Source organism: Desmodus rotundus, chromosome 7, assembly GCF_022682495.2.
Source record: "Desmodus rotundus isolate HL8 chromosome 7, HLdesRot8A.1, whole genome shotgun sequence".
Taxonomy (NCBI): domain Eukaryota; kingdom Metazoa; phylum Chordata; class Mammalia; order Chiroptera; family Phyllostomidae; genus Desmodus; species Desmodus rotundus.
This window is the reverse complement of record NC_071393.1, coordinates 133694803-133722186: the sequence shown is the minus strand read 5'-3', so window position 1 is coordinate 133722186 and position 27384 is coordinate 133694803. Positions and strand designations below refer to the sequence as shown.

General features: G+C 48.7%; 1 protein-coding gene across 2 annotated transcripts in view; it reads left to right on the top strand.

Moving 5' to 3' along the window:
• The window catches only part of SETD3 (SET domain containing 3, actin N3(tau)-histidine methyltransferase), a 55101-nt gene extending 29898 nt beyond the window's left edge, over positions 1-25203 (top strand). For both annotated transcript variants that reach the window (XM_024567388.3, XM_024567387.4), the window contains exons 7-13: positions 11920-11978; positions 12755-12869; positions 17723-17797; positions 18906-19072; positions 19934-20019; positions 23057-23217; positions 23848-25203. In XM_024567388.3, the coding sequence (XP_024423156.1) occupies positions 11920-11978; positions 12755-12869; positions 17723-17797; positions 18906-19072; positions 19934-20019; positions 23057-23217; positions 23848-24303 (1119 nt within the window). In that variant the 3' untranslated portion in view covers positions 24304-25203. The remainder of the gene's footprint in view (positions 1-11919; positions 11979-12754; positions 12870-17722; positions 17798-18905; positions 19073-19933; positions 20020-23056; positions 23218-23847) is intronic.
• The last annotated feature ends 2181 nt before the right edge of the window (positions 25204-27384 follow it).

Below are 27384 nucleotides of genomic sequence, written 5' to 3'. Positions count from 1 at the left end.
TCCTGTCCTCCTGGCCCACCTCTTCCCCCCAGGACTGTCTCAGTCTCTCCAACTCCTGGCTGCTCCCCCATCCCTTCTTCCCCGAGAAAACAAAGGGCAGGTATCAGGAATGTCTGTTCCTTGTTGTCACCATTTCAGAGTTTCTTTGTGCCCCCCTCCGTTAGTCTCTCTGGGAAAGAACCCTCTCCGGGAGCTTAGGGGAGCCCTGCCTGTGCCAGGTGCCTGTGACATTGCTCTGTGCCCTGTCCCTTCATTTCCCTTTGGTCTCAGACTTCCCTTCTGTCCTGGTTTTTGTCCCCTGGGTCGACAGAACATCCCTGTGCCTTAGAGACAGCATCCTGTCCACCTTCTGTCTTTAACCATGGCTTCCGTGAAGAGCATTTCACACTCAGCCGGGACCCTCCCTGCAAGTGGCAAGCCCTCTGGTGGCTCTGGGACCGCCCACCGATTGCAGGGGTGCTCTCTGTGTCCTGTCTCTGTCCTCCCTGATGGTCAGGCACACCTTTCCAGTTCATTCTTCCGGGCTTATATCACATTGCTATTCCTGTCCCCCGAGGGTAAGTGTCCCCAGGTTTCAGGACTTGGGGTTAGGAGTCAGACCTGGTTTTCAAAGCCCAGTTCCGAAGTCTTTTCTCATCTGTGACTATCATCAGAAGCCATCTTCATCAAAAGGGACTTAAGGCAGTATGTTAGGTTTCTTGCTTCCTGTTCCACTGAGCAGTTTAGGAATGGTCTGTTTCGTAGGTAGTGCTGAAGAGATGGCACTGATTAGACCGTTCCTCCAGTGATAGCTTGTTTCCTGGTGTGGAGCACTCCAGCAAAGTGGTGGTGGTGTCAGAGCGAGAGCAGCATCTCCTCCTCGGACAGAGACGGGAGTGCAGCGCGGCTGTAACTGTCGGCCGGGAAAGCCTTCAGTTAGGAGGGGATGAGGCAGCGCGCACTGTTTGTCGAAAAGAAGTGGTTGGGTTTGCAGCGCGGCTGGAGCTCCCTGCACCCTGCACAGCCGGGCCTCTGCCTTCCAGCCTCTGCGTCCCCGCTCACACCCTTTCCGTTGCAACGCAGGCTGACTTTGACAGCACTTACAGGGGGATTCTTCGGGATTTTCTCTCTGTTTCTCCTAAGAAATTTTAACTAATGGGAAAGTAAGTATTGATGACATCTTATTGCCTGCTTTTATTTATTTATGTATTTAACTTGGGGAGGTATAATAGTGCTTAAAAGAGTTCTGATATCTATTTTAGATTCTTAGTGAAAAGAGAGAATGTTTTATCAACTGAAAATGAATATAAAGTAATTTTGTTTAGCGAAAAAAAGCTCTCAGCTACTCAAAGGCAAGGGCATTTTATTTTATTTTTTAAATTATATTTTATTGATTATGCTATTACAGTTGTCCTGGTTTTTCCCTCTTTGCCCCCCTCCACCCAGCATCCCCTACTCCCTCAGTCAATGCCCCCACCATTGTTCATGTCCATGGGTCATGCATATAAGTTCTTTGGCTCCTCCATTTCCTACACTGTACTTTATATCCCCATGGCTATTCTCCAACTACCTGTTTGTACTTCTTACTGCCCTCACCTCTTCACCCATTTCCCTGCACCCCCTCCCATCTGGCAACCATCAAAACACTCTCTGTATCTGTGATTCTGTCTCAGTGCTTCTTGTTTGCTTAGTTTGTTTTTTAAATTCAGTTGTTGACAGGTATGTATTTACTGCCATTTTATTCATTGTTTTGATGATCTTCTTTTTCCTAAATAAGTCCCTTTAACATTCCATATAATAATGTTTTGGTGGTAATGAACTCCTTTAGTTTTTTCTTGACTGGGAAGCACTTTATCTGTCCTTCGATTGTAAATGATAGCTTTCTTGGCTGTAGAGCAATCTTGGCTGTAGGTCCCTGATTTTCATGATGGAATATTTCTTGTCAGTCCCTTTGAGCCCGCAAAGTTTCTTTTGAGAAATCAGCTGAGAGTCTTATGGGAACTCCCCTGTAGGTAACTAACTGCTTTCCCTTGCTGTTTTTAAGAGTCTCTATCATTAACCGTTGGCATTTTAGTTATGATGTGTCTTGGAGTGGGCCTCTTTGCGTCCATCTTGTTTGAGACTCTGTGCTTCCTGGACTTGCATGTCTGTTTCCTTCATCAAATTAGGGAAGTTTTCTTTCATTATTTTTTTCAGGTAGATTTCCAATTTCTTGCTCTTTCTCTCCTCCTCCTGGCACCCCTGTGATGCGAATGTTGGACTTCTTGAAGTTGTCCCAGAGGCTGCTTACACTGTCCTCATTTTTTTATATCCTTTTTTCTTCATGTTGTTCTGATTGGTTGTTTCTTGGTTCCTTATGTTCGAAATCATTGATTTGATTCTCAGCTTCATCCACTCTACTGTTGTTTCCCTATAAATTGTTCTTTATTTCAGTTAGTGTACCCTTCGTTTCTGACTGGATCTTTTTTATGCTGCTGAGGTCCTCCAAGTTCCTGGAGCACCCCAATAACCAGTGTTTTGAACTCTGCATCTGGTAGATTGCTTCCTTCCATTTCGTTCAGCTCTTTTTCTGGAGTTTTGTTCTGTTCTTTCAGTTGGGCCATGTTTCTTTGTCTCCTCGTTTTGGCAGCCTCCCTGGGCTTGTTTGTATGTGTTAGGTAGAGCTGCTGTGACTCCATGTCTTGGTAGTACGGCTCAGTGTGTCCTCTAGGGTCCAGTGACACAGCCTCCGCTGTCACCCCAGCTGGGTGCTCAAGGTGAGGCATGGACACTTTAAAGTACATTAGGTTAGTCAGGTGCGGTCTTGACTTACTCTAGTAACATCAGTGGCCTCTGCACCTCTCTTCCCCTCGCCTGGAACATCGGGTATTCTGCTCCGCCCACAGTGACCCAGTGGCATTGGGGGCTTTCTCTTTGATGGGTGTCTTTCGAGCGCAGCGTAAGCATGGGAAGTAGGGAAGAGGGAGGACTGTGACTAGTCCTGAGGTGGGGAAGGGACCGGTGTGCTCACCACTGGCTGTGTCCTGAGACTCTGCCCACAGAAGGGCCTACGGGGGTTGTGGAGACACACTGAGCTAGGACCTGTGTTCTCCGACATGGGTCCTCACCCACCTCCCTGTGAATTGCAGCGGAAGTGGTGCCCCAGGGACCTTTACCTTAGTTGTTACCGTCATTGGGATTTCCTCTGGGTAGCTGGTGACAAAGTAGCACATTGTGATGTGTGGATGTTTTCATAATGTGCCTGAGACTTTGGATGCTCAGAGGCTCACGCAGCTGCGGGTGTCCTCCGGAATGGTCAGGATTGACTTACGACTCAACACCGGGCCCGTCGTTATCCGAACCCCGAGTCTGACATGTGGGTTCTCAGGGTCCGTGGCACACTGCAGCCACTCACACACTCACTCAGCTTCCTTCAGGCTTAAAGGCACAGCACGTGAGGAGCCAAGGTCCGTTTCCCGAACAACAGGACCACTGGAAGAGTTGGAAGTAGCCAGAGAGATGTCAGAACTTGGAGGTAATGCTGCTTTTATGATTGAGAAAGCTGTGGGGTGTCTCCAGGGCTCTTCAGAGTTGTCATGAAAATGATGGGAATTTGCAGCTGGTAGAATATGGGCGGTTGCTGGGACACCAGTGCAGTGTAATTCTAGTGAAAAAAAGACCAGGGAGACCAAATGTGACCCCTGTGCTTTAAAATGTGACCAAGGACAGGGGCGCACACCTCTGCATGTACTTGGCCCAGTGTGTTTTCCAGGAGTGGGGTTCTTCACACCCGGAGTGAAGCGGGCTGGGCCGGAAGACCTCCAGCGACAGCCAGGCCTGCGGCCTTATGACTCTGGATGGGGACCTTTAACTGGGTGTGGTGTCCCTTCAGTGGTTTGGGAAGTAACAGGTTCACAGTCTTCGCTTTGCTGGTTTTTCTTGCCTCTAAGCTTTGTAATGTCCTTTCAAATACATTTAGGCTGAATTTTAAATGAGAGCAGTGTTTACCAACCATTTTTCTAGAATGTAACCAAGAAAAAAAATGTATTAACCATATCAAAGCGTATGCTTTATTTATAAAAGTAGGACAACTAATGATCCTTTGCTTTAAACTTCAGAAATCTGTTGCCGAGGTTGTTATCCCAGCCCCATCATTTATTAAAGGGGCACACTTTGGACACACTCTTAACTTCCTGCCCTTCAGTCTGCTCATCCATGGAACTAAGAACAGTGCCCATCCATAGGAATCAAGTTCTCAGCATTGAGTTCCTTGCACAGAGTGCTTAGCAGATGGCAGTTGTTGCTATTGCCTCCCTCCCTCCTTCTCTCTGTCTCTTTCTCTCTCTTACTCTCCCCTGGAGATCACAGAGCTCTCCTGGGCACCAGGCCCTGGCAGTCCCTTTCCTGGGATGAAGGTTTCTGTGTGCACTCCATGTGCCAGCCACCCAGCAGGGAGCCGGGCCTCCCAGGGGGGTCACGCTGCTCTCCTCCACTGCCTGGTGACTCTGCACACACCAGCCTGAGTCACTTACCCAGTGTCCGAAGTCTCGGTCCCGAGTCACGGAAATCTGAACTGGCTGAAGTGAAAAATAAATACTATGAAGCCAATCATAAGTAATTCTTGCTCACTTTTTGATACAAATACGTTCTTCTAAAACAATAACTGCCTTTACCATTCTGTTTGCTTCTAGTTCCTTTGGTCGGTTTGAGGGCTTGCAAGAATGTGTTGCAAGCTCATCACTGGATGGACGGCCTGTCATCTTTTCCGCAGGCCGGAGGAGAGGTTTGACTGTGGCTTAGTCCTTAAGTTCCTCCACAGGTTTAGATATGGGGCTGGGGAGTGCGAAGGCAAAGAAACAAAGGGTTTAAGAGCTTAAAAGAAGATAGAGCTCCCTTGTCTGGCCCCCTTTGCAGGTGAGGAAGCGGAGGCACAGGGGCTGGGTGACGTGAGGTGGCACGGGAAGTGGCGGGCCAGCCTCCTCCCAGGGCGTGGTGAAGGTGTGGGACTGCTTGGTTCCCTGGACTGCTGGGCTTGGGCCCTTCTGCTCCTCCTTAGATTCTCAAAATAGAGTAGAGCTCTCTCAAATACGTGTGTTGAAAGATAGGTTTGGGGGGTAGAAAGAGAGAGACAAGGTTCTGTGACCTCTAGACGGTGGGAAAGTGCTCTGTTCACAAGAGCTGAAGAGCGAAGAAAAGGACACTGGAAGCGGTGTGTGGGGAGGCCTCTGCCTGGGGCCCACGTGGGCAGAGCTCTCCGATGGGGGTGTGGGAGCCAGGTCCCTTGGGTGTGATCTGACTGCAGCCGTTATTACCTGGGCCTGCCTGCCATCGCCTTTGGAGTCCAGCTGGTTTGGGAAGTGGTCACTTCCATTCTTTCCTGCCGTTCAGGCCTCTGTGGATGCAGAGAGAGGAAATCTGCAGTCCACCAGGTGGCAGCTCTCCTCCACTGTTGGGGAGCTGGGCAGAAGTGTTAACTTCTTGTTCGGGTGGAGGAAGAGGATTTCTTTGAATGAGGAACCATGTGAGGCATAAGGAATTCCCTGGTGGTCAAAAAAGATGTGGTCCCTGCCTCGCTGAGCATGCCTGCTGGGGGAAGGGACCATGAATGAAGTGCGTGGTGCGTACCTCCCTGCCCCCACCCCACGAGGTGGTAGCGAGCTGAGGTCAGCCTGGGAAAGAAGGGCACAGGGCTGGGAGGATATGGGGCCAGTGACTGGGGTGGCTGGAGAAGGCGGCCCTGCGAGGGGATCTGAGCTGTGACCTCTCACATCACCTTCGTTTGCATCACTTACCTGACTGCGGCCAGGCAGCACCCCCAGAGCGCGGTAACTTGGCTCTTTGTGCACCTGTCACATGGTGCCTAGCAGAGTGACTTCCACTTCAGAGACAGTCAGTAAATAAAATATTTGTTGGATGGATGAATTTCTAGTCCTAACCTATCTTCAGCTTTTTTTCTGAGACAGTAAATATCTGTTGCATGAATAATAATTGATGGTCAAAATGTTGGTTGATTATGACTCTGGCTAATAGCTGATTGTCCGTCCTCAGGATATACAAATGGTAACCAATCAAGTTTTGAAACTGCTTATCTTTTTTAGTGTTTCAGCTAATTTCAATTTAATTTAGACTGGATATAGGTTATAGATTTCATTGTCTTACAATGAAAAACAATTCTTGCATCTTAAAGTAATTTTATAAATTTATTGAACCATGTTAATATTTCTCCACTAATCTCACTTTCTTAATTGAAAACTTTTTATTATAAGGTAATACACAATTGTTGTAGATAAATTAAAATATATAAGTGAAAAGCAAACAATTCAAATTTAATGTGTATTGATGTGTTTATTTGATGGTATTGAGTGAATTCAAAGAACTTGATGATGGAATATTCCCTGTGGGATGTAATCTGTGTTTAAAAATAAAAGTCTTAAAAATTGATTTTTTTTCCTCAAGTGCCAAATTCATGAACCGTGCCTTGACTGATTTATGGTCACCACAACTAAATTCCAGATGCAGTGTTTTCAATTTGTCATTGAGTTCAACTGTGTTACATCCACTTAGGGAGTGAAATGCGTGTGGAAGGGCTGGTTGACCTAGAAACCTGCTGCCTTCCTTACATGCTGCTTCTAATGAGCTTTCTTTTGGGGGACACCTCAGGGTTTCAAGGTGTATTTTCCTCTAGCCCCGCTATTTCTGCCTTTGCACTGTTTTTTCTGCCTGCCATCTTTAGCTCTCCTTGTCAACACTCAGCTTCCTTCCTTTTGTTTCCCGGCTCCCACCTGTCCTCAGCCAGCCTCTTTCCCGGGAAGCCCCCTTCCTGCTCACCCCTGGGCCCTGCTGTGTGCAGAGACACCTGGGTCCACACTGGGCTCAGGGAGGGTACCAGCGGGTTTGTCTTGGTTGAAAGCACCAAAGATCTCTTGGTTATGGGAGGTGGGGTCACAGTTCCAAAACTTACGTAACTGCACCCACCCACAGAGGTCATGGCTGAGGACTGTAACCGAAGTATCCCTGCCGCAGTGAGAAGTGGAAGCATCGCTAGGGTTACATGTCTCTGTCTACAGCCAGGTGACCCGACTGCTCCTTGTCATGCATGCTTAAGCAGTACAGCCAGATGCAGTCTTGGGCATGTTTGCGTTAGAACGTTTTAATTGCATGCCATTATGGTTTTTTACCAGCACAAACGGGGCACAGTTACATGTCGTCATTGCTGGTACTATAGAACCGTTAATAAGTCACTGAAGTACTGTATGTATGTATTTGAAATTAACAGTTGATTACACATTATAGCAGGCTGTGAATTCCTTAAAGTGCAGTATTTAGGAGTGATTTTTATGAACTGAGCCACTTTTCTTTCAGTATATTGAACGGCCTCGTGGAAGGCGATTGTTAAAGGTCTTCAGCTCACTCCCCGGTGCACCGTGGGCTGGGCGGACAGGTGCGAGAGTCCTGTGCCCCCTGACGCCGCCTGGTGCTGCGCGCGGCTTCTGTGTCCTGGAGGCCAGGCCGCCTGTGTGTTCTCACCCTCTTCCCCCAGAGACTCCGATTCTTTCCGGAGGTTGAGAGTGTTTCTCCTGAGAATTGTTTTAGGCAATTCCTCTTCATATACGTGAACGGGTTTGTTATTTAAGAAATGCATTCTGTAAGGTGTTGAAAAAAACAACTTTAACTCAAACGTGTTTTGTTCTTTCACAGAACTGTTAATGTTTCAAAGCTCTTTTACATACTAGATGCTTCTGAATTCGGAATTCACATAATAATGAATTCTGTTTATTTTGGTTTTCCACAAAGGTTTGTTGTCTGAGCTTAAAATAAGACTGCCGCTGATTCGTGGAACATGTATTAACTGTTTATTTAGTTTAAGTACATGTCTGTATCTCTCGTTGCTGATCAACCTGAAAAATTTGCATGCTGCAGAGCGGCCATCTTCTTCTGTACTTTATTAAATATCTGTCAATTATAAATATCAAGGTTTTACATTAATGTCAAGACAGTACATCAAAAATTCATGGAATATGTGACTTTTTCCAAGGGTATTTAATACTTAATGCATTTGTGTCATTTTTCTTTCCAGAGATATTGACAGGTTTTATTAAGTGTTTGTTAGGGAGATTTCATTTTTATCAAGGGACTATAAAGAGAAGCTGCATGCTAAATCAATTTTTTAAAGCCAGAATATTGTTCATTTTTTTCATCTTCAAACTCTTGTAATCCATAGGCTTTATGTAAATTTCTTCTTGGTTTATTTTTGTTTCATGTGAATGATAGTTCAAGACAGAACTTTAATAAGGATCAAATATGCTGACGGTAGCGGTTTTTAATTTCCTTAAGCATAGCTACCAGACCCGTGCTATATGGTAAATTCTTCAAAATGTCATACTTACATATTTAGCAATATTACTTCTTTTTATTGAAGCCAAACAAATGATTTTAGATATTAATCTTTTCCAAACATAGTGATTATTTTGTACGAGGTACAATATTCCTGCACCTCGTCTGGAGCCCCTGCTAGTAAAGGGTGTGGAGGGCCCTCCCCCGGCTGCCTGGCTTGGCACAGAAAACAAGGATCCCGTTTAGAAGCAGGCCCTTTAGGGTTTCGGGCCTGATTATGAGCTAGGGCAATTGTTCATTTCTGCAGATATGTATTATACTTGAGAAAATGAAAATATCAATCATGTAAAAAATCCACACAAAATCTGTGACTGGTTTCTGGACCTCGACCGAAGGGGGTAGAGGGTGGGGAGGGTTCGTACGTCGGTGGACCCCGTGGCCTCTCTGACGTGCCAGCCCGACCCTCCCGTCCCATGTGTGTCTGCAGCGGTCCAGCCAGCACTGTGGACACAGAGTGAGTTTTCTGGTTTAAATTCCATTTTTGTTTTTGAAGTGCAGGTTAGTAACGTCTCCTGCTGGAGAAAGTCTGTGCGATAAACCAAATGCTGACCGGGTTTGCTCTGAAAGTGCAGAATGTTCGGTCACCCTTCCTGCAAAGGGCGAGCTTTAAGGCTCGCGCCTAAGAACATTGCAGGGACTTTCAGGCAACTTCAGGTTAAGATTACAACACAGGTTAAGTTTTTACAACACATTTTTAAACCTTAACTTGGTCTCCCATGGGGAAAAGCCTTGGTCTTTAAACAAAACAAAAATTATTCTGTCCAGTGTTTTAAAAAAAATCACTCTGTCCAGAGATTCAATGAAGAGTGTTTAGAATAGACATTTTTCTTACTCTTGTTCATTTTTTCAGGATATGTGAAAATACTCCTTTTTAAAGCTAAATGTTTTCAAAGGCAAATCATTTCCAATCTTTGACTGTTTCAAGATCCTTGTAAAACAGTTATATAATAATTTTTAAGAGGTAGGGGAGGTATTTTTAGAAACCAGATTTGCTGCAGTAGAGCTGAAGCAGAGTGATTCTGGACAAACCCGGTTTGGTGTAGAAGTTGCTAGGGAGGCCTTGCCCAGTGTGGGTGTCACCTGTCTATGCTGCCACCAGTAGGTGGCGATAGTGTCACAACAGTGAGAGCCCGGAGACTGGAAAGGCTCTGCCTGGTGCGGAGCTGTAGCCTTTCGCTTGGGCCTAGGTTAAGAGAGTGTGGCAGCGGCCGGATGGCGTTTTATACCAGAAGTGCGTGCAGTGGGCACACCTTATTTTTGTTAGCAGATAAGAACAACTGTTTCTCACAGATTCTGCAAATATTACATAATTCTACAGCCAAAATAATCTTAATTTGGAGAAAGCATTTGCACATTTTCTTCCTCAGTTTTCTTTACAACTTCATCGGGACTGTGAGCATGAACTTATATTTTTGGTAAGAAATGTATATAAATAGTAGGGAGGGGAACATTTTGGAGAGTGACTTCTTCATCTTTTTAGTCCTTGAGGAGGTCACTATCATTTGAATTGTTTCTGTGTTGTCCAAAGCTATTTAAAAGTCTTTGAGTGTTAGAGGATTTTTTTTCAAATCGTTTTGACATCCAAGCATTCCAATTTTGAGAATTCTCATCTTTTCTACTACTCAATTACTTAAACTTTTTTGGCGGGGAGGACAGATCAAATTTTGAATACTTACGGGATTTAGCAGTAGAATTTCCCAGCTTTCAAAATATCGTAGTGCATTCCACAGTTTAAGTGAACTAAAATATTTTGAGGTAACAGAAGCAGCGGTGCTGTCTCATCTACCAGAGTGTGGCAGGGGGCGGATGTGCCGCCGAGGGATGTGCAGCTTTACTCCCCTGTACGCAGAAGGGCCACTCAACCACAGCGCGTCTGAGGGTCATCTATGGCCCGCTTTGTCAGCTCCGTCGTGGGTAGCGGCGGAGCACCTCACCTAAATAGGTGAGAAATGCATTCTCACCAAATGCATTTGTGCCTTCACCAGGGCAGGGTGAGGTCACCCTGCTGTGGTCCCTCGCGGTGCAGCGGAGGGCCTCTCCGGGGCTCACTCTCCCCACAGCCCAGCCCGCCTTCGGTTGCTGCAGACAAGGGCAGGGCAGCACCCGGGCTCAGCTAGGGTGGACAGCGGTGTCATTTCTTTCTAACCCCAGAGAGAGGCTTTCCTGATGTTCCTGGAGCAGCCAGAAAATGCCCAGGGCGACAAGTTACATGTTGACTTAAAAATACCTTCTTTAATTTTGTTTTTATTATCCCAACAGTTAAAAGTTACATGATTTTATTTTTGAATGTTGACCCTCCTTCCAAAGGGTTAAAACTGGGCGAAGGATTAGAGGGCAGAAGTGACACCTGGGAGCTAGCACCCAATTGGCAGCCTTTTGTAATGTATAATTTGCCTAAAATTGCGCGCTGAGCACAAGCTTTTGTTTTCTAATTGATTTACGGTTTGAGCCACTTCTACCTCATCCCCTACTGTCCTGCCTACGGTGCCAGCGAGTACATTACAGTGAGCGATGATAAATTACCGTGCACTTGTGATGCTAATGCGTCAGGAGTAAAACCGTGCGGCCCTGGGCGGGCTGCGGGCTTTACCAGCGGTGCAGGCACACAGCCGCGGAGTAGCACTTGCGTCTCGGAAATCGCCATTTGTTCATTTGAGCACTCCCTGCAATCTGCCTATCGGACTATAATTGAAACTAGAGATTAAAATGATACTGTTACAGCTTTTAATTCCTTAATTGAGACAAAGTTTTTAAGTGCTTGAAAGGTCTAAGGTCGGGGGCGGGGCGGGAGGGAGTGCCTGGGGAGAGTTGTGAAGAGAGAACATGAGATATATAAAATTTTCTTGTAAGTGTGAAGTTTTGAATATTTTTACCAAATGTTCTTCTGTCCAGAAAAATAAGTAATAGAATTTAAGTATGCCAGTCTTTATTTTTTTAAAAAATCTGTTTGTAAGATGTATTCTGTAATCTCACAGAACTGTCTTTTTCCTGGTTTCCTGCCCTGCAGCCCCACCTGCCCTGTAGATGATTCATGTGCACGGAACATGCTGATTCCCGTCCAGATGATTTAAGTCAGAGATAAATGGAAGAACTTCCCATTTATTAGAGTGCCTTTCATTGTCCCCTTTATTGCTGTGAGGAGAGATCTGAAATCTGGGCCACAGGGACGTGCAGCACATGTGGCAGAAGACACAGAGGCAGGCCGCACGGGCGGACACCTGACTTCGGGGGCTCTGGGTTTCTGTCGTGTGGGCGCGCCTGCCTCTCGTGAAGTCAGTCCACCTTAAATTTCATTTCTGTGCCGTGCCTGTGAGTTCTGGTATCGAAAGAGGAAGAAAGAGGAAGAAGCAGATTTATGGCGGCTGCTGGGCACAACAAATTAAGTTGACAGTGATGTATGAGAGCGTAATAGCACGATGATCCCTCGGCAGCGCGGCTGGACGCCTCCTGCTTCATTTGGCTCTTGTTAGGATCTGTTAGGCAGCTCGGTAATGAAATTCTGCTGACTGATTTCTGTTTTCCCTTTTTCTCTTTTCACCCCTGCTTTCTAAAACTTCTAATTCCCAGACCCACCCTCATGCCAACAAACTGCCCTTGAAGGATTCTTTCACTTACGAGGACTACAGGTTGGTTGGTGTGTTGGGGGGTGTTGTGTGGATGTGTGTGTTGGGGGATGGTTTCTAAGTGAATTTGGGGTCTTGGAAGTGAGAAAAGCTTCGGTAAGAAGTGACCATGTGACCATTTAAAACCTGAGATAGAGGTCGTCTGTCAGAAGTCAGTGGGCAGCGGGTAGGGTGGCAGCACTGTAACAGTCGTGCACCTGCGGGTGGGGGCTGGTTGGGGCAGCCAGGTGGTGTTGGAGGTTAGCGTCAGTGTGGGGTGGTCCTGAGGATTTTTCTCCTTTTTAAAAAGACTGCTTTAGTCTTTTTAAAGTGGGACTTCATTTTAAACAAAAGATTTAATTCATTGTACGATATAACACAAAATAACCCTCCATCCACGTTTTGTAGAGTTCTTCAAATAATTTCTGATCAGAAAAGAGTTACATTGTTTTCACTGAGGCTTAAAATAGGTGCAGAGTCAGCACTGGGTAAAGAGGTGGGCTGGCTTGGGGGAGGGGCCTCGGTGGCAGCAAAGACCCAGGCAGGCTGGGAGGGGGCTCTGTTCGTGGCCCTCCTTTCCTGGTCCCTCCGTCCAGGCCTCTGACTTCTCAGGAACATTCTCTTCAGTTGCTCACTCCTGGGTTCCCTGGGGCTCCTTTCCCTTCCACCCCGCACCCCCAGACCTAGATGTAATTGTAAATGGGGATGAGCCATCACGTTAAGGAGAGGGTTTGAAGGCGGGGGAGCAGTCAGACCTCTGTTTCTGGTCGAGCTGGTCACCTCTTTTCTGGTCGTTGCAGGTGGGCAGTCTCTTCTGTGATGACGCGACAAAACCAGATCCCCACGGAGGACGGCTCCCGGGTGACCCTGGCGCTGATTCCCTTATGGGACATGTGCAATCACACCAACGGCCTGGTAATGCCCTCCTCTGCGTTGGGCTCGATCGGGGGCACTGCTGTGGTTAAACTCAAAAGTGGACATTCCCCCTGCAAACCCTCTTCTCCCCTGATTGCCTCCTGCAGGGGGAGCAGGCACCCCTCCCGCTGCCGGCAAGCAGAGGCTGGTATTTCCCTCTGCTGTGTTTACCTAATCCCCCAAACCGGGAACTCGACTCTTACATCACTTTTGAAAACCACAGTGAACTGCATGTATTTGCTGGGCCATAATTCCAGCCTACACATTCATTTTCTTATCTTATTGAACCACAGACTAAACCAAGTTTCTCTTTTCTTATTCTTCTTAAAATACTGATTTATTGGTGGCGGGGGGGGGCTTACTTCTCTCTTGTTTTTCTTCCGTGTTCCTTTGCTGACTGTATTCCAGTTGTGTAAAGCTCTGCGATTCCTTCCTGTCCCCCTCCCGTCCCCTGACATGCTGACACATCCTTGGCCCTATTTATTCACCCGCTTTTGTTCCAAGCCGGTACTGGATTCCTGGTGCTGGGGTGGCGGGCATCAGCCCTGACTGCAGGACCAAGTTGTTGCATCAGACTGGGAAGTGCTGGGCGGGGGACATGAGACACAGGGAAATTGTATGACGGTCGTTAACAACGATGCATAACAGGAGGAAGCTGCTCTCTGCTTCTCGGCGTTCCTTGGATTCCAAGGAACAGCAAGGCTGACGGCCCTGTGCCGAGATGGCTGTCTGAGAGAGGTTTCCCGACATCAGCCCATCAAAACAGGGTCAACCTGAGAACGTTCTGAATTTTTAGCATTATACTGGTATACTGGTTTGGTTAATCTTTTGTTCATCTTTTTTTAACGTAGGCTTTCTTTGTTATTATTGGTACTATTATAAATAGACTGGAAAAATGCTGTAAGTGGGTATTTCACATCCAGTTCCACGAAATGGCCCGCACACGTGTAAGTGTGCGCTAGACACTCGGATGGCACACCCTGCTGCCGACTGGGAGAGGCCGCGCCTGGACGGTGGGGAGAGCGGAGTTCCACCGTTATACTTCCGTTTCTGTCTTATTCCAGACGGGCTTGATTTCCTTAGCCATTTAAGGAATAGTAGCATGTTTTATTTTTTGTTAATGACTAAAATTTTGCATTCTTTTTCTTTTTTGATTAGATCATTGGTTTCCAAACTGGATTGGTCATTATGAATTATTTTTTTATATCTAAAATTTAAACGTACACACTTTATTGTAAGCACACAAAACAAACTAGACAAGCCAGAAACCTCTGCGGTGAAGTGCAGAGGTTCCTTCCCCAGCGGCCTCCGGCCAGCCGCCAAGGTCCGGCCCTGCTCCTCCCAGGTCGGTGGCTTCTTACAGGTCTCTCCCGACCTTTGCTGTGCACTTGAGCCCGCGCACACACACACACACACACACACACACACACGTTTGTGCTTTCTTGTAAATGGCATTAGGCTATTCACTTTTTTCCCCTAAAAAGTAAAGAAAAAAGTTAGTGTGTCTGAAAACAAAAGCAGTGCGTTGATGACCGGACTGGTGCCGTCTGGTACCGCTCTCTGTTCTCCGTTGCTGTTCACACGGTCTTTACCTTCGCACAGTCCCGGCAAAAACATTGCAACCCTTCAGCGGGTTTGTACGGACGCGGGTGCTGTCCTGCAGCGGTCATCTCCCGGCTCGGCCCGCTCTACCCCTTCGTGTCGCTGTCCCACTATGCTTGTGGGGCTCCGCAGGGAACTCCACCTGGGAGGGTTGAAGACTCTGTTTTAACGCTGGTAAATTGTGTGTGATGTGTACTAGCGGTTCGTCTCTTTTTTAAAAAGTAAGGTACTTGAAGGTAAGGCTGGGCTTTTCCGACAGTAGATTTTCTTTGTGTGCGTGGGTCCTGAGAGTTGTTTGTTCTGTTACTAGGGAGTAACCCAGCCACGCCGTGTGCTTCCAGCAATGCCCCAAACCTGGCTGCAGGAGTGGTGGCAGGCCCGAGTCCGTGACAGTCAGGAGCATGGGGAGCAGGAGGAGAGGAGGTTGGGGCACACCCAGCCAAAGGTTCAGGCCACTGGGAGCTGGTTCTGGCCACTTGCAGAAGCAGACTCAGATGGGTTTATGAGAATTGGTATGAAGCTGTAAGAAATAGATATGTCTTTAAGTTCTGCATGACCTGTTCAAAATTAATGTAAGCACAGGTTTCCTTTCCCGAGGTGGTTGATTTATACAGAGCAGCACACTTCTAAGTGGTGGTAGGCCCTGAGTTAGCTCCTGTAGGGGCAGTATGTCGGAGCATTTGGCCTGGTGGTTGAACTTGTGACTCTGCATTCAGGGTGAAGGAGCGTTGGGGAAGTCATGCAGAATCGAGGCAGGCTCTTGTTCAAGGCCTTTCCGTGTGAGCACTGAGAAATCTAAACCCTTCAGATCGACAGGGGTCTTCTAGTCTCCAAGTAAAAAGCCCAGGTCTTCCCAGTGGCAGACAAGTCACGCCGCTCAGCCAGCCCCCACTACACCCCAGCACACACAGGCCTGTTCCCCTGTGGCTCCTCAGATGCTGGCCCACAGCTACCTCAGGGCCTTTGCACTTGCTGTTCCCTCTGCCTGAACCCCTGCCCCTGAGATGTCTGCAGGAATGACTGCTCACTGAGCTCAGGCGAGGCCACCCTGCCCTGAGCAACCTGCACAGTTGCCACGCCCCCTCCTATAGCCTCCTTTCCTGCCCTGTCCTCTGTCTCCCGTATTTCTGCCTGTTTACTTCGTGTATTGTTGGCCCTCCCCACTGCCTTGTTCCCTGTCCCCTGTGCCCCTTGCTTACCCAGACTTCCTGTCTGTCCGTGTCTTGGGCAGTTCCTCTTCCCCACCTTATTATCAAGGTCAAGTTTGGGGTCAGAAAAGTGATTTTGGTGTTGGGGTAGGACTTTATGGGGCTGCTCTGCCAGAACACTGGGCTTCGTGTATTTCTTGTTTCCTTATTTCTCATTGGCTCATTGGTCTTGCAGGAGGATGAAGGATTTCTAGATTTGTGCTTAAGCAAGCATTGCCTCTGGGGATGCTGGGTTTAAAGATTAGTGTCACATGGCCTTCTAGCCCAGAATGCTGTTCCCTAGACTCAAAGTACTTATATTTTGGACCCAAACTATTGGTATCTTTAGCAAGAAGCACTTGTTGGTCTTGAATTTTGATTCTCTAGGGCTAAATGAGGAGGTCAAAAATAATTAATGAGCTTTTACAGACAATCTGAGAGATCAGGGGTGGGGCAGGGGAGGGACAGACTGGTGAGAAGGAGCTTTTAATACACTGTGTTTTGTCGTGTGTACTGCGCACCCCATTTTTGGCCCAAACTCAGGGAAAAAATCTTGCTTTAATTTTTTAATTCAGTTTTTTATTTATATTTAGAAACAAAACTGACTATCCTATTCCAGGGTATTATTTTGCACGTGGATATCATTATTGCTTTCTAGAGTTACACTTTTAATGCATAAGAATAAATAAAAAGAATTAAAAACATTTATATAGATACAGGATTAGTACTACACATGTATAATGCACATCCTTATTTTTCTGTCAAAAATGTGGGCAAAAATATGCGCGTTATACACGGCAAAATACGGCAAACTGGGGGCTTTGTGCTTTCCCCTGGGGCCATGCATCAAGAGTGAGTATTCTCAAAGGCAGTGTCAGGCTCAGGTGCAGCAGAGGTGCCTGGTGGGGGCGGGTGCTCAAGTAAATCACCTCGTGTGGGTGGCTGGGGTGTCACCACAAGGATCTGGTCTCGCAGGAGAAGCCAGGGTGGGGGTGCTGGGGGAACAGAAACAGAGGGTGGTTCCCAGCATGAGGGAGACAGAGTGGTGGCCGGTGTGGCAGGCCAGTCACATGTCCTGTGGCTGAAGGAGAGGCCCGGGCCTCCTCCTGAACTGGCCTTGGCGCCAGTTTGGATGTCTTCCTGCAGGTCCAGTGGAGTGTGCTGCAAGGGTGTAGCCTGGGGGTCGTCGCTGTGCTGTGTGGCCCGGGCTGCAGGACGGCAGGCCTGGGGCCGGAGGCCAGTTGGAAGGTTTTACAAAGGATAAGTGAGGCGAGGAAGCCCCAGGCCCTCATTCAAGCAGGGGACTGGCTGGGGGGGGGGGGGGGGAAGCACTCCAAGGAAAATTTAAGAAGACAAAATGCTGACCAGCTGAGGTGCGAAGAGTTTTTTGTGGCTTAAGTGCCAAGACCTGACGTTTCCTGGCCCTCATAGGACAGGCGCGTTAGGGAGAGATGCCGGTTTTGGTGTAGTTAGTGGACTTCCTGTATTTATTTGTAATGGGCTTAGAAACTCACCATGTAGCCCTCAGCAGAAAGAAAGTGACTAGGATACAACTAAGTTGTTTCTCCTCGGCTTATCTGAAAGTTTTCTCTAATTTCAGAGTAACATGCATATAACTCAGAAACAGAGCTTTTCTTTTCCCCTGGTTCTTTCTCTGTGGAAAGCCCACTTGTTTCTTAAGGGCCAGCGTTGGGCAGGGACGGCATTTGCAAGTCAATAGAGGTCTCTGGAGGCCCCAGATCCGCAGCTTTTCCCCTGGTGGGGGCGGGGGCGTAGGCAGAGCTGGAAGGCAGTAACTTTAACTTTGTAGTAAATGGTTTATGTTTCTTTGAGACCAGCAGGTGATAATCTATACAACATATTTTCCTAAGAGGATGTCTTTTAGGTGCAGAATCTTCTGTAAGAATTTCTGGTGTAAATAGTGTTAATCAAAACTAACCAAGCAGTTCTTTGCTCAGCTTCATGAGGCACACTCAGTGCTTTTAAGTGCCTGTGGGTAGCTCTTATTCTCTAACTGCCCACAAAAGACCCTCCTGAGTGAGAGAGCCCTGTCCTTGCCTCCAGATCACCACGGGGTACAACCTGGAGGACGACCGATGTGAGTGCGTGGCTCTGCAGGACTTCCGGGCGGGAGAGCAGGTAGGCTGGAGGGCCTGATGGAGGGGGCGGGCCCCGAGGGAGGGGGGCGGGCCCTGGGCCCTGGGGTGCTGCTGTGTTGGTAATTGTAAAAGGTATTTAATGTGGGCAGAAAAGTCGGGGACCTGTTTGGGGAGCGAGTCTTGAGACGTAAAGCTGTTGTAAACACATTGTGCTCTGTGTCCACAAAGAAGAAACGATTTGAATGCAGTTACTTCCCCAACTGACCAAATATTAGTAAAGTTGTCAACTGAAAATAAACTTTGTGTTATGAAAATGAGACAGATTTTTCAGTTTTATAAACTGCATTTTTTTTTTGTCCTGTTGAATAGAACCTTTGAAAGGCCGTTTAAGTGGCAAAAACATAAAGGAATCAGGAACCACAGATCTGCCTTCTTGTACTTATACTTTAATCTGTGAGGTTTATATATCTAATTCTTACATCGAATTATATGGGCAGGGGCAGGATTAAGCCTTCCAGTTCGTTTGAAAATATGCCCTTCTGCATACCTGCATTCTGTCTATTGGTCTTACGACCGAGCAGGTAATACAAAAAAAACACAGAAGTGATGTGGGTCATTGATGCTGTGATTGAGACGAAATGGAAACTATTAGTCTAGCAAAGAGTACTGATCTGCAGTTGGCAGAAAACTCAGAGTTGCCACAGGATCTGGAAATGAACTTCTGACAGGCATCGCCCCGAACTCTTGGCCCAGAAGAGAGGCTCTTGTATGGAATGGGGAGGAGGAGCGTGGTGCACCGTGGAGGGCAGCAGTGAAGGGATAGTCGTCCTGCATGCCCCTTCCCCCCAGAGGGACAGGATTCGTGGGAAGGCCTGGCTCCTTCCTGTGCACTGAGGCCCGGGGTGAGGGGGTGAGGCTCCTCCTTGTCTCAGGCAGTTTGGGAAGGTGGGGAAGTTGTGCGCCTGCGGGAACCGCACCCGGGCTCCGAGCAATGTCCAGAGAGGCTCAGAGTCCCTGCCATGTGGTCCCACTGCCTTAGTGTAAAGCCGCGTCGCGTCTGTGAAAACTGCCCCTTTGCCCTGCTCTGTGCTGAGAACGGATGTTAAGTCTCTTTTATGTCCCTTTATTTTTTCTTTACTGCATCTCAGATTTACATTTTTTATGGCACTCGGTCAAATGCAGAGTTTGTGATCCACAGTGGTTTTTTCTTTGACAATAATTCACACGACAGAGTGAAAATAAAGCTTGGAGTGAGTAAAAGCGACAGGCTCTACGCGATGAAGGCCGAGGTCTTGGCCCGCGCTGGCATCCCCACGTACGTAGCAAACCGCGGCCGGCTCTTGCCTGTGCTGCTTGAACTGTTGCCAGGTGCATGGTGTTTAGTTGGTGTGGTAATAACGCTCCTCTGCGGTGGCCGGTCCCCCTTCATCCCAGCTGCGCAGCACTTTCACACCAGGGCAGCTCGGGGATGTCCCAGCGCTTTCGGATGAACACACTTGTGCTGCTGGGAGAGTTCACAGTCGGTTCCGAGGGCTGTGGCCTGAAGTCCTCATTAAGTTAAATAAGTGCTTTGGTGCCATTAATGTCTTTCACCTTGAAAAGGTTAATGACCTGGATCAATTTGTTTCATTTAATTCTTTGCCACCATTAGTTTCTGTAATGAAGTTGTGATCCTCAGTCACTTCAAAAATTTCTGGTTAAATTCTTTAGGATTTTAGTGCATTTGAGGCGCAAAATGATAAAGAAGACAAGAATTATGATTTATTAGGTCTCCAGGGAACAGAGGAACTATTCCTAATGAAAATGGATTACCCGGCCCTTTTTTTATTGAACTTGTCAATATTTGATTAATGATTAAAATGTGAACTCAACATAAATTATTGTTAACATTTTTTAAGAACCACAGTGTGCTTAATTCTCTTAGTGTGTTGTACGTGAGCTGAGGCTGTGGCTGTTCGCTGGTGGGGATGGTCGCTGCTGTCCTTGCTGGTCAGCCAGGCTGTCGCTGGCCGAGGCTGGAAGGCGGGGCTCTCACAGTTTGGACGAGGAGCTGGACTGGCGCATGCCGCCGCTCCACACTCCTTGAGGACGGCCACACGTACTGTAGTTTGGGGGTTTCACTGGGAGCGGGGGGGGTCACTGCAGAGGGTGACTGATCTTCTTCCTGTTTCGGCAGTTCCAGCGTGTTTGCCTTGCACTTCACGGAGCCGCCCGTCTCTGCGCAGCTGCTGGCTTTTCTCCGCGTGTTCTGCATGACCGAAGGTAACTGAATCACTTAGGGGAGAAATGGTCCCTTTTTTCAGTTCATGAAAATATAAAGCATTGGGTTTCAGATTAAAGATAAAATTGCCGAAAACTGAAGTACCTTTCAGCAGGAGGTAAGTTAGCAATATCGGAGAAAGAAGTTGTTCTTTTCTACCTTGAAAATGCTTTATTTCATCCTCAATGTGCTGCCAGTATTCATTCGTCATAAACGACCCTCTGCTGCCTGGGAAACGCCCGAGAACATCCTGGGTTGTCTGGCTGTGTCCAAGTCTCACCTCTGGAGACGGGAGGTTTGGATGGGTCTCACAGGAGCGCGGCAGAGCCCAGGCTCACTCGCAGCGCGCTCCTCTCCACCCCAGCAGTGACGAGGAGTTGACACTGAAGTCACGTGCCCGGCGAAAGCCCATGGGGGTGACAGGGCTTTGTTTGTTGCCTGGGCCTGTGTTCGGAGTCCGAAATGGCCCAGCAGGCCTTTTAGTGCCGGGGTCCTGTCGGATCAGTAACCCTGCCAGTGGAGTCTGCTGAAGTCACAGGACGTTCTTGTCTCCAGCCTCTCTTTCCAGGAAGAGTTAGATAGATGCCTTGAGCATCTGTGTCGTGTCTGCTTAAGACAAGTCGTTTGGGTTTCCTACTGGGACTTGACCCATTGTGGTGGTGGCATTCCTTTTTCACCTGACACTGTGCTTCCCGTGCCCTGGTGCAGAGGCCTCACTTGAATCATGCGTGTGTCTGTGGGTGGTGTTGACTTACTTGCATCCTGTGCAGAGCCGGTCGGGTAGGAGGGGGTGAGTGGCCACCTAGTGGAACTGACAAGTGCATGTTCTCCCAGAGACAGCTGCCCGGGCGCTGGGGAGGGGCATCTGGGCCGTGGCTCTAAACCATGGTTCCCGGAGGGGACTCTGCTGGGCTCTGCTGTCCCCAGCTCCCCACGTTTGTGTCCAGATCCAGGAGAAGTGGCCTCCATAGCATAGAGGTAGAGGACACTTAGTCCCAAAACAACGAGAGGCCAAAGACGCTGAGGCACCAGGTGGCACTTGTCCCTTGTGAGCAGCCAGCCACATTGTGGTAGCCTCGCCGTCGTTGAGGTGAGAGCTTTTGGTGACTTCGTGCTTTGGTCGGGGTTCGGCAGTCCCATTTAATAGGCACAAGTTAAGGGCTGACCGTTGGCTCCTCTTGCATGTAACGCAGGGCACAGACTGAATGTTGTCGCAGCTCACAGGCGGAGGGGTCAGTAACAAAGTGATGGCGGCAAGGACAGCCCTGTGACTGTGAGCACCCCTGTGTGCCCGCGCAGGGCCGAGTGCGGTGCAGGCTTGATGGTGGTTTCATCAGCCTGGCAAGAGATGGGGGTCCTGCGTGCCTCACGTAGGAACAGCAGTTCACAGAGGGTGAGGAACTGGGCCACTCTGCTGGCGGGCGATGGCCCTGTCTGGTTCCCGAGCCCAAGCCTCAGGCCTCCCACAGGGTTGCTGCTGGTCGGCGACAGGATCCACAGAAGAAACCCTAGTGCCCCTGGGGTCTGGAGGAGCCAGGCTGAGCAGAAGGGCGCCTGCCGTTCTCCGCGTGACCAGAGCTCACTCCCGCAGTGGCGGGGGAGGCTGAGGGTCCTGTGGGGACAGGGCGGGTTCCAGTTGCAGGGCATCTGTCCAGGGCTGGTCAGCGGAGGGGAGCAGGGCAAGGCGGCCTACCACAGGAGCCCTGGGTTCGCTTCCTGAGTGTGGTGACCTTGGCTCCTCCTCCCACGAGTGGGTTTGCTTCCTCCAGAAACGTGGACTGACGTCAGAGGGGCAGGGGGCTCCCTGTGTGCGCTGCTGTGCTTGCTGGCCTTGCTGGCCTGGAGGGTGAGAGACAGGCAGGCGGGGGAAGAAAGCGAAAACGGAAACCTCAGTTTGGGGGGCTTCTGAAAACAATTTCTACCACTCGGGGTATTTTTAAACTTTTAATGACTTTACACAAAGGATACAAACTGAAGGATCAAACATCTAAAACCCCTGAATTATCACAATCTTTCACTGACAAAGGCAACTTAATGGATTTCTTTTTTGAACATTAGATTAACTTCTATTTTGTTTAAAATTTAAAAAAAAGACAAACTCCTTGAATCCTTTTAGATCCGCTGTTGATTTTTTTCGTTTCCCTTTAGCCGTAGACAGTCTGTCATGTCGAGACAATTGATGTGTCCTTCCAATCACTGTAATACTGATAAAAGTTTGGTTTGCTGGCAACAGAAGTCCTCGCATTTGCATTGTAAATAGTGACAGCTGCGGGGCATTTTGCTCTGAAAAAGACACTGTCTCCTAATTACATAAGAAGCGGGTGGATGTCTTGAGCATGAATAGAACCAGCATGTTTTGGTCTTTTGAAGAAAATGTGCCAGGAGATAAACCGCTCAGAGCGGTTCTGAATTCTTTCCTCTTAAATGTAGTTGAGAGTAATTGAGATGTGTGCTTGCTGTTTATTTGCAATTGCTATTTAAATTCCCGACAAGGGAGGGGCATCCGAGCGTTTTTTCATTAACTGTGATTTTCCTAGTCCGTTTTCTTGTTTCTCTGTGGCTTTGTTGTAAGTCAGGGTCAACCGCTGGGTGGGGTCCACTACGTGAATAGCCCCGGTCAGATCTAAATTCGGAAGCTCGGTGCAGTGTTCTGCTGGCGTGTGGTTTTGCTCGTTACCTTGTTCCTCTGGCTGTCTTCCCCTCGCGGCTGGGGTGACAGAGCTCATGGCTTGGAGGAAGGGTGTTGTCAAAATCCCACTGTAGATTGTCTTTTAAAAGGTGGCTGGTGAAACGGTCCGAAGGCTCTTGGGGTCCCTCATGAAAGCCATGAAAATGGAGGCTTCGACTGGAGCTCAGGAAGCTCTCCCCTTGTCTTCCTGCCCAAAACGTGGCTCTAACTCTGCTCTGGGGAGTGGGGAGGCTTGGCTGGCCGAGCCACAGGGAAGTGGTGCTGTTGGAGAAGCCGTTGTGTGAGGTGGGTTGCTTGTTAAAATGAGGAGTGCCGTTCCCTGGACAGATAGCTGTTTGTGCTTCTTGTAGAAGAACTGAAGGAGCATTTGCTCGGGGACAACGCTATCGACAGAGTCTTCACCCTGGGCAACGCCGAGTATCCAGTGAGCTGGGACAATGAGGTCAGGCTGTGGGCGTTTCTTGAAGACCGAGCCTCGCTGCTTTTAAAGACGTACAAGACCACTAGTGAGGTAATTCGACTGAATGAGGATTCGAGCTTTGTCGTGTTTTAACAGGTGCTTAATAAGAGATTCCTTCCTTCATGTACTATAGTTCTTTTATTTTTTATTTAACACCTTTACACTTAACAAAAGAATCCTATCGAGCCATTGCTGATTAGAAGGTAAATTCTTTACATTATTTGGTGGTTCTCTATAATTTCTAATCCATGATACAACAGATAGAAGCTTTCATTTGTGCTTTCAAAGTTGACCATCGGGCCACTCACTTGAAATACTTCTCATTCATTTGTTCATCTATTCATTCATTCATTCATTCAGCCAAGGGCTGAGCCCTGGGACCCCCTTAGCTCCCAAGACAAGACAGTGAACAAGTTCAGACACAAGGGAGGTTCTCTGTCAGGCGTGTGAAAGCACCTTGGATTTGGGCTCTCATGTTTCACGGTAGTGTTACCCACAGCAGAGCTCACAGTGCTGAAGCACATTTTGGAGTAAGTACACAGTCACTCAACCACCTCCGCTGTCAAGACCCAGAACCTGTGTCCCGCCCCCCGCCCCCAGCCGCTGCTGACCTGCCTTCCGTCTCTGTAGTTTGCTGATTCAGGCTTCTTCTGATTAATTTTGCTTGTTTTCATTTTCTAGGAAGACAAGTCCATCTTGAAAAACCAGGACCTTTCTGTTCGTGCAAGAATGGCCATCAAGTTGCGCTTGGGTGAAAAAGAAATTTTGGAAAAAGCAGTGAAGAGTGCGGCCGCGAACCGGGAATATTATCGCAAGCAAATGGAGGAGCGGGTTCCACTGCCCAAGTACGAGGAGAGTAACCCTGGGCTGCTGGAGGGTGATGGGGCGGACTCCAGGCTGCCCCTGGTCCTGCGGAGCCTGGGGGAGGGGGCTGGCGGGCAGGGGGCCCTCCCCCTTGCAGAGGCCGTGGGCCGTGCAAAGGCTGCAGAAAATGGGCTAGTCAACGGCCAGAACTCTATCCCCAATGGGACCAGGTTAGAAGAGGAAAGTTTAGATGAAGAGAAAAGGAAAAGAGCAACTGAAGATGCCAAAGAACCTTCTTCAGAGAGCACGGAGGAAGTCACGGGGCAGCTCTGAGGACACCGGCTGCTGCGGCCCCAGTCAGCGTGCCTGCGAGAGCAGTCCCCTCCCGTCGCTGTGGTTCCTTATTTCACGTTTGGGTTTCTTTTTCTGCAGAGAGGAAAGTGATTTTGCTGCTTTATATAAAAATAATTTTTTAAGTTATTTAAAAAATTTAGCTTCCCTCTTTTGATTAAGATTGCCATCTTGCTTTTAGGCAAAACGAGCAAGTTATCAAACCATGACAACAACGGGGAGAGAGGTGCCTCGGAAGACTTTGCAGACCCGTTGTGGGCAAAGTGTTTTCTTCCTGGGGAAGAACTAGCACCTCTCTCAGCTGTGCTTTTGTGGGCCTGCCCTCGTGACAACCAGAGGGACGCCTCTCTGCCTCCTGCCAGCAGGACGCAGTGGGCGGGGCGAGCAGTGGGGGGCGGCGCGGTCCCACAGTCAGATGGAGCTGGAGGTTTGGGAGCTTGTCTGGGCAAAATCTTTTTTTTCCCCCCTAAAAAATATAACACTCCAGTACCAAAATAAAAGGTAAGGTGGCAACCTTATTTTTAATAGTTTTAAATGTTGATGATAATCCTAATTATATAAATCCACAAACACACGCCCCTAGTGATTTCTAAAGACTTGTTTACTTTTTGTGTTGTTTTACTGTATTAAGAACTCGTCTTTTCTCCTTGAATCAAAGTAGGACAGGCATCCTCTTTCTAGTTTCCAAAGTTGGCTCTGATTTTAAAGTGGTGCATTTGGTTTCCAGCGTGGGTGACGGAGAGTTTGCGAACACAGTGGCCGCAGCTTTCCGTGGCTGGGTTCAGAGTGAGGGGCTTCTGGGCTCTTCTGGTTTTCTCAAGCTAGAGATTTTCAAAGTACACTTTTGAGTAAAAAGCCTTATTAAAAGGAAACCATGATTAATATTGGTCTCTTCCTTTTCTTTGGAGTGGGACAGGCTCTTTGAGTTGAGCTTTTGTGCAAACCGCCCTCCTTGCCCACCAGGCAGGGCATGAACCTGAGCGCTGCCCGAGTTCTGCTGGCCCCGGGGGTTCAGAGATGAGAGGCTCGCCCACAGCCCTCCCCAGCCGCTAGGCAGCGCTCCAGGGGGATGGGGCGTGCTGGCGGCAGGCCCACAGAAAGAAGAGTGCTCGAGTCTTAGGGGAAATAAAGGCTTGGGATGGCGTCCTGGTGTGGGAGGGGCGTCCTGGTGTGGGGGGGCATCCATCCCCAGAAAGCCAGCACTCTTAAAATTACGGATTGCCGGTCTTAACAATGCATTTCCACGTTGACTCTGATGTTCTGGTAAGCCCGTCACTGACTTTGAAAACGCTGTCCATTGTTTGCACAGCCATTGGTTGAACCTCGTTGCTCATAGGTCATCTCAGTGACCTCCTTGGAGAGGACACTCCCAGCAGACACATCACTTCCTTCTCCACTGAGGACGCCTGCCTTCTGGGGCCCAGCAGGCCAGCCAGCCCGCTGCATCGGACGCCAGTGTCAGGCTTCCCCCTTGTGTGAGGTCGGCAGCTCTGTCGGTGTGATGCCCGTGACGTGTGCACGTTAGCGTGCTCATCGTCCAGACTTCTCCGTGAGAAGCCACCTGTGGCCGCCCGCTCTCCTGTCAGCCTTGTCCCTGAGGTCCTTTGCCAAGAAGAAGGAGCTGGTCTCACATACGAACTTCCCAAAGGCCAGAGTGCGGTGGTCCCCAAGGACTCGCCCACTCTGGTAGAGAAGCCCCAGTGACCAGGGCTCCGTGGTTGCCTGGGCTGTAGGGACAGTTGTCAGAGGGGTGAAAGTTTCCAGCCTGACGCTAACTATGTCCTCTGAAAGGACAAACACAGTGCAGACATAAAGTAGCATCGTGAAAGGGACGGCTTGCAAAAGATTCCCTGGAAGGGATGCGCGTTGGGTGGAGCTGGAAGAGCCCTGGGCAGGCTGGGGTGGGGCGTGAGTCCTCCGAGCACTGCCAGGGCGCCGCGCCGCCCCCTCGGGCCCCTGGCTGCGTTTCCGGGTTAGGTGAAAGGGCACACTGAACTATCAAAAGTCCTGCTTAAGAACGTGGAGACAGTTCTGGTCATGGACTCCCCGTCCACGGGGTCTGCTTGTAAAAGTGATTGGGCCAAAGGGTGATGATATGTCAGACTCCCGCTGAGGACGTAAGAACGGGGCCCATGTGAACAGGGAGTTTTCGTGTTGGAAGACGGAGGACCTGTTGGGTAACGTTTGCTGAGTTGGGGAGGATAGCCCTAGAATGGTGGTTTAAGGTTGACGAGGCCGCAGCACCCCGTAGTCACCCTCTGCCCCGCGTGGCTCGGCAGGTGTAAGGCTGGTGCCCAACCACTTGGAACCACCACCAAGTGTTTGAAAATGGAGGAGAAGGGATTAAATTGGCACCGAAGAGCCCTCACTGCCATCTGTCATGAAAATAGACCTTTCTCTCAAATCATTTCAAAGTTTACTTTCTTTTCTTAATGCTCTTGGATGCGAGGCTGTTCAGACTGGCCATTGGAGAAATGCCAGCTTCTGCTTCTGTTTCGTTAGCTCTGTGTGTTATTTGCGTAAACAGTCAGCAATTAGATTCCGCCAGCCTAGAAAAACGGCTCCATTTCTCCACGCAGACGGGCAAAAACCATGGGTGACTCTTCCCCGTAGTACTAGGACAAGCTCTCCAGAAGATGTATGTATTCGAGAGATGGGGTGAGACATTAAAAACACCCTCAGGTTCCTGGTACCCGTGGTCGTGCTAAATTAAACTCTCACTTAAAAACGAGGAATGAGCCCTGGCCGGGTGGCTCGGTTGGTTGGAGCGTCCTCCCGTGCACCAAAGACTTGTGGGTTGGATCCCCAGTTGGGGCAAGTGTCCTGTCTGTCTAAAATCAGTAAGTATATCCTCAGGTGAGAATTTAAAAGAAGGCAGTTAACTTCCTGTAAATTATCACTGTATTTTTCGGTGGTTTAGATGTGTTCGTTAGACTAAAAGATTAAAAAAAAAACATCCCACAGAAAGGCCTTGTGACCTGAGGCCAGAACTGGAACAGCGCAGACCACGGAAAGTCGGGGACCACGGCGGGGGGTTGGTTTGGGGGTGGGTTTCAGAGAGCT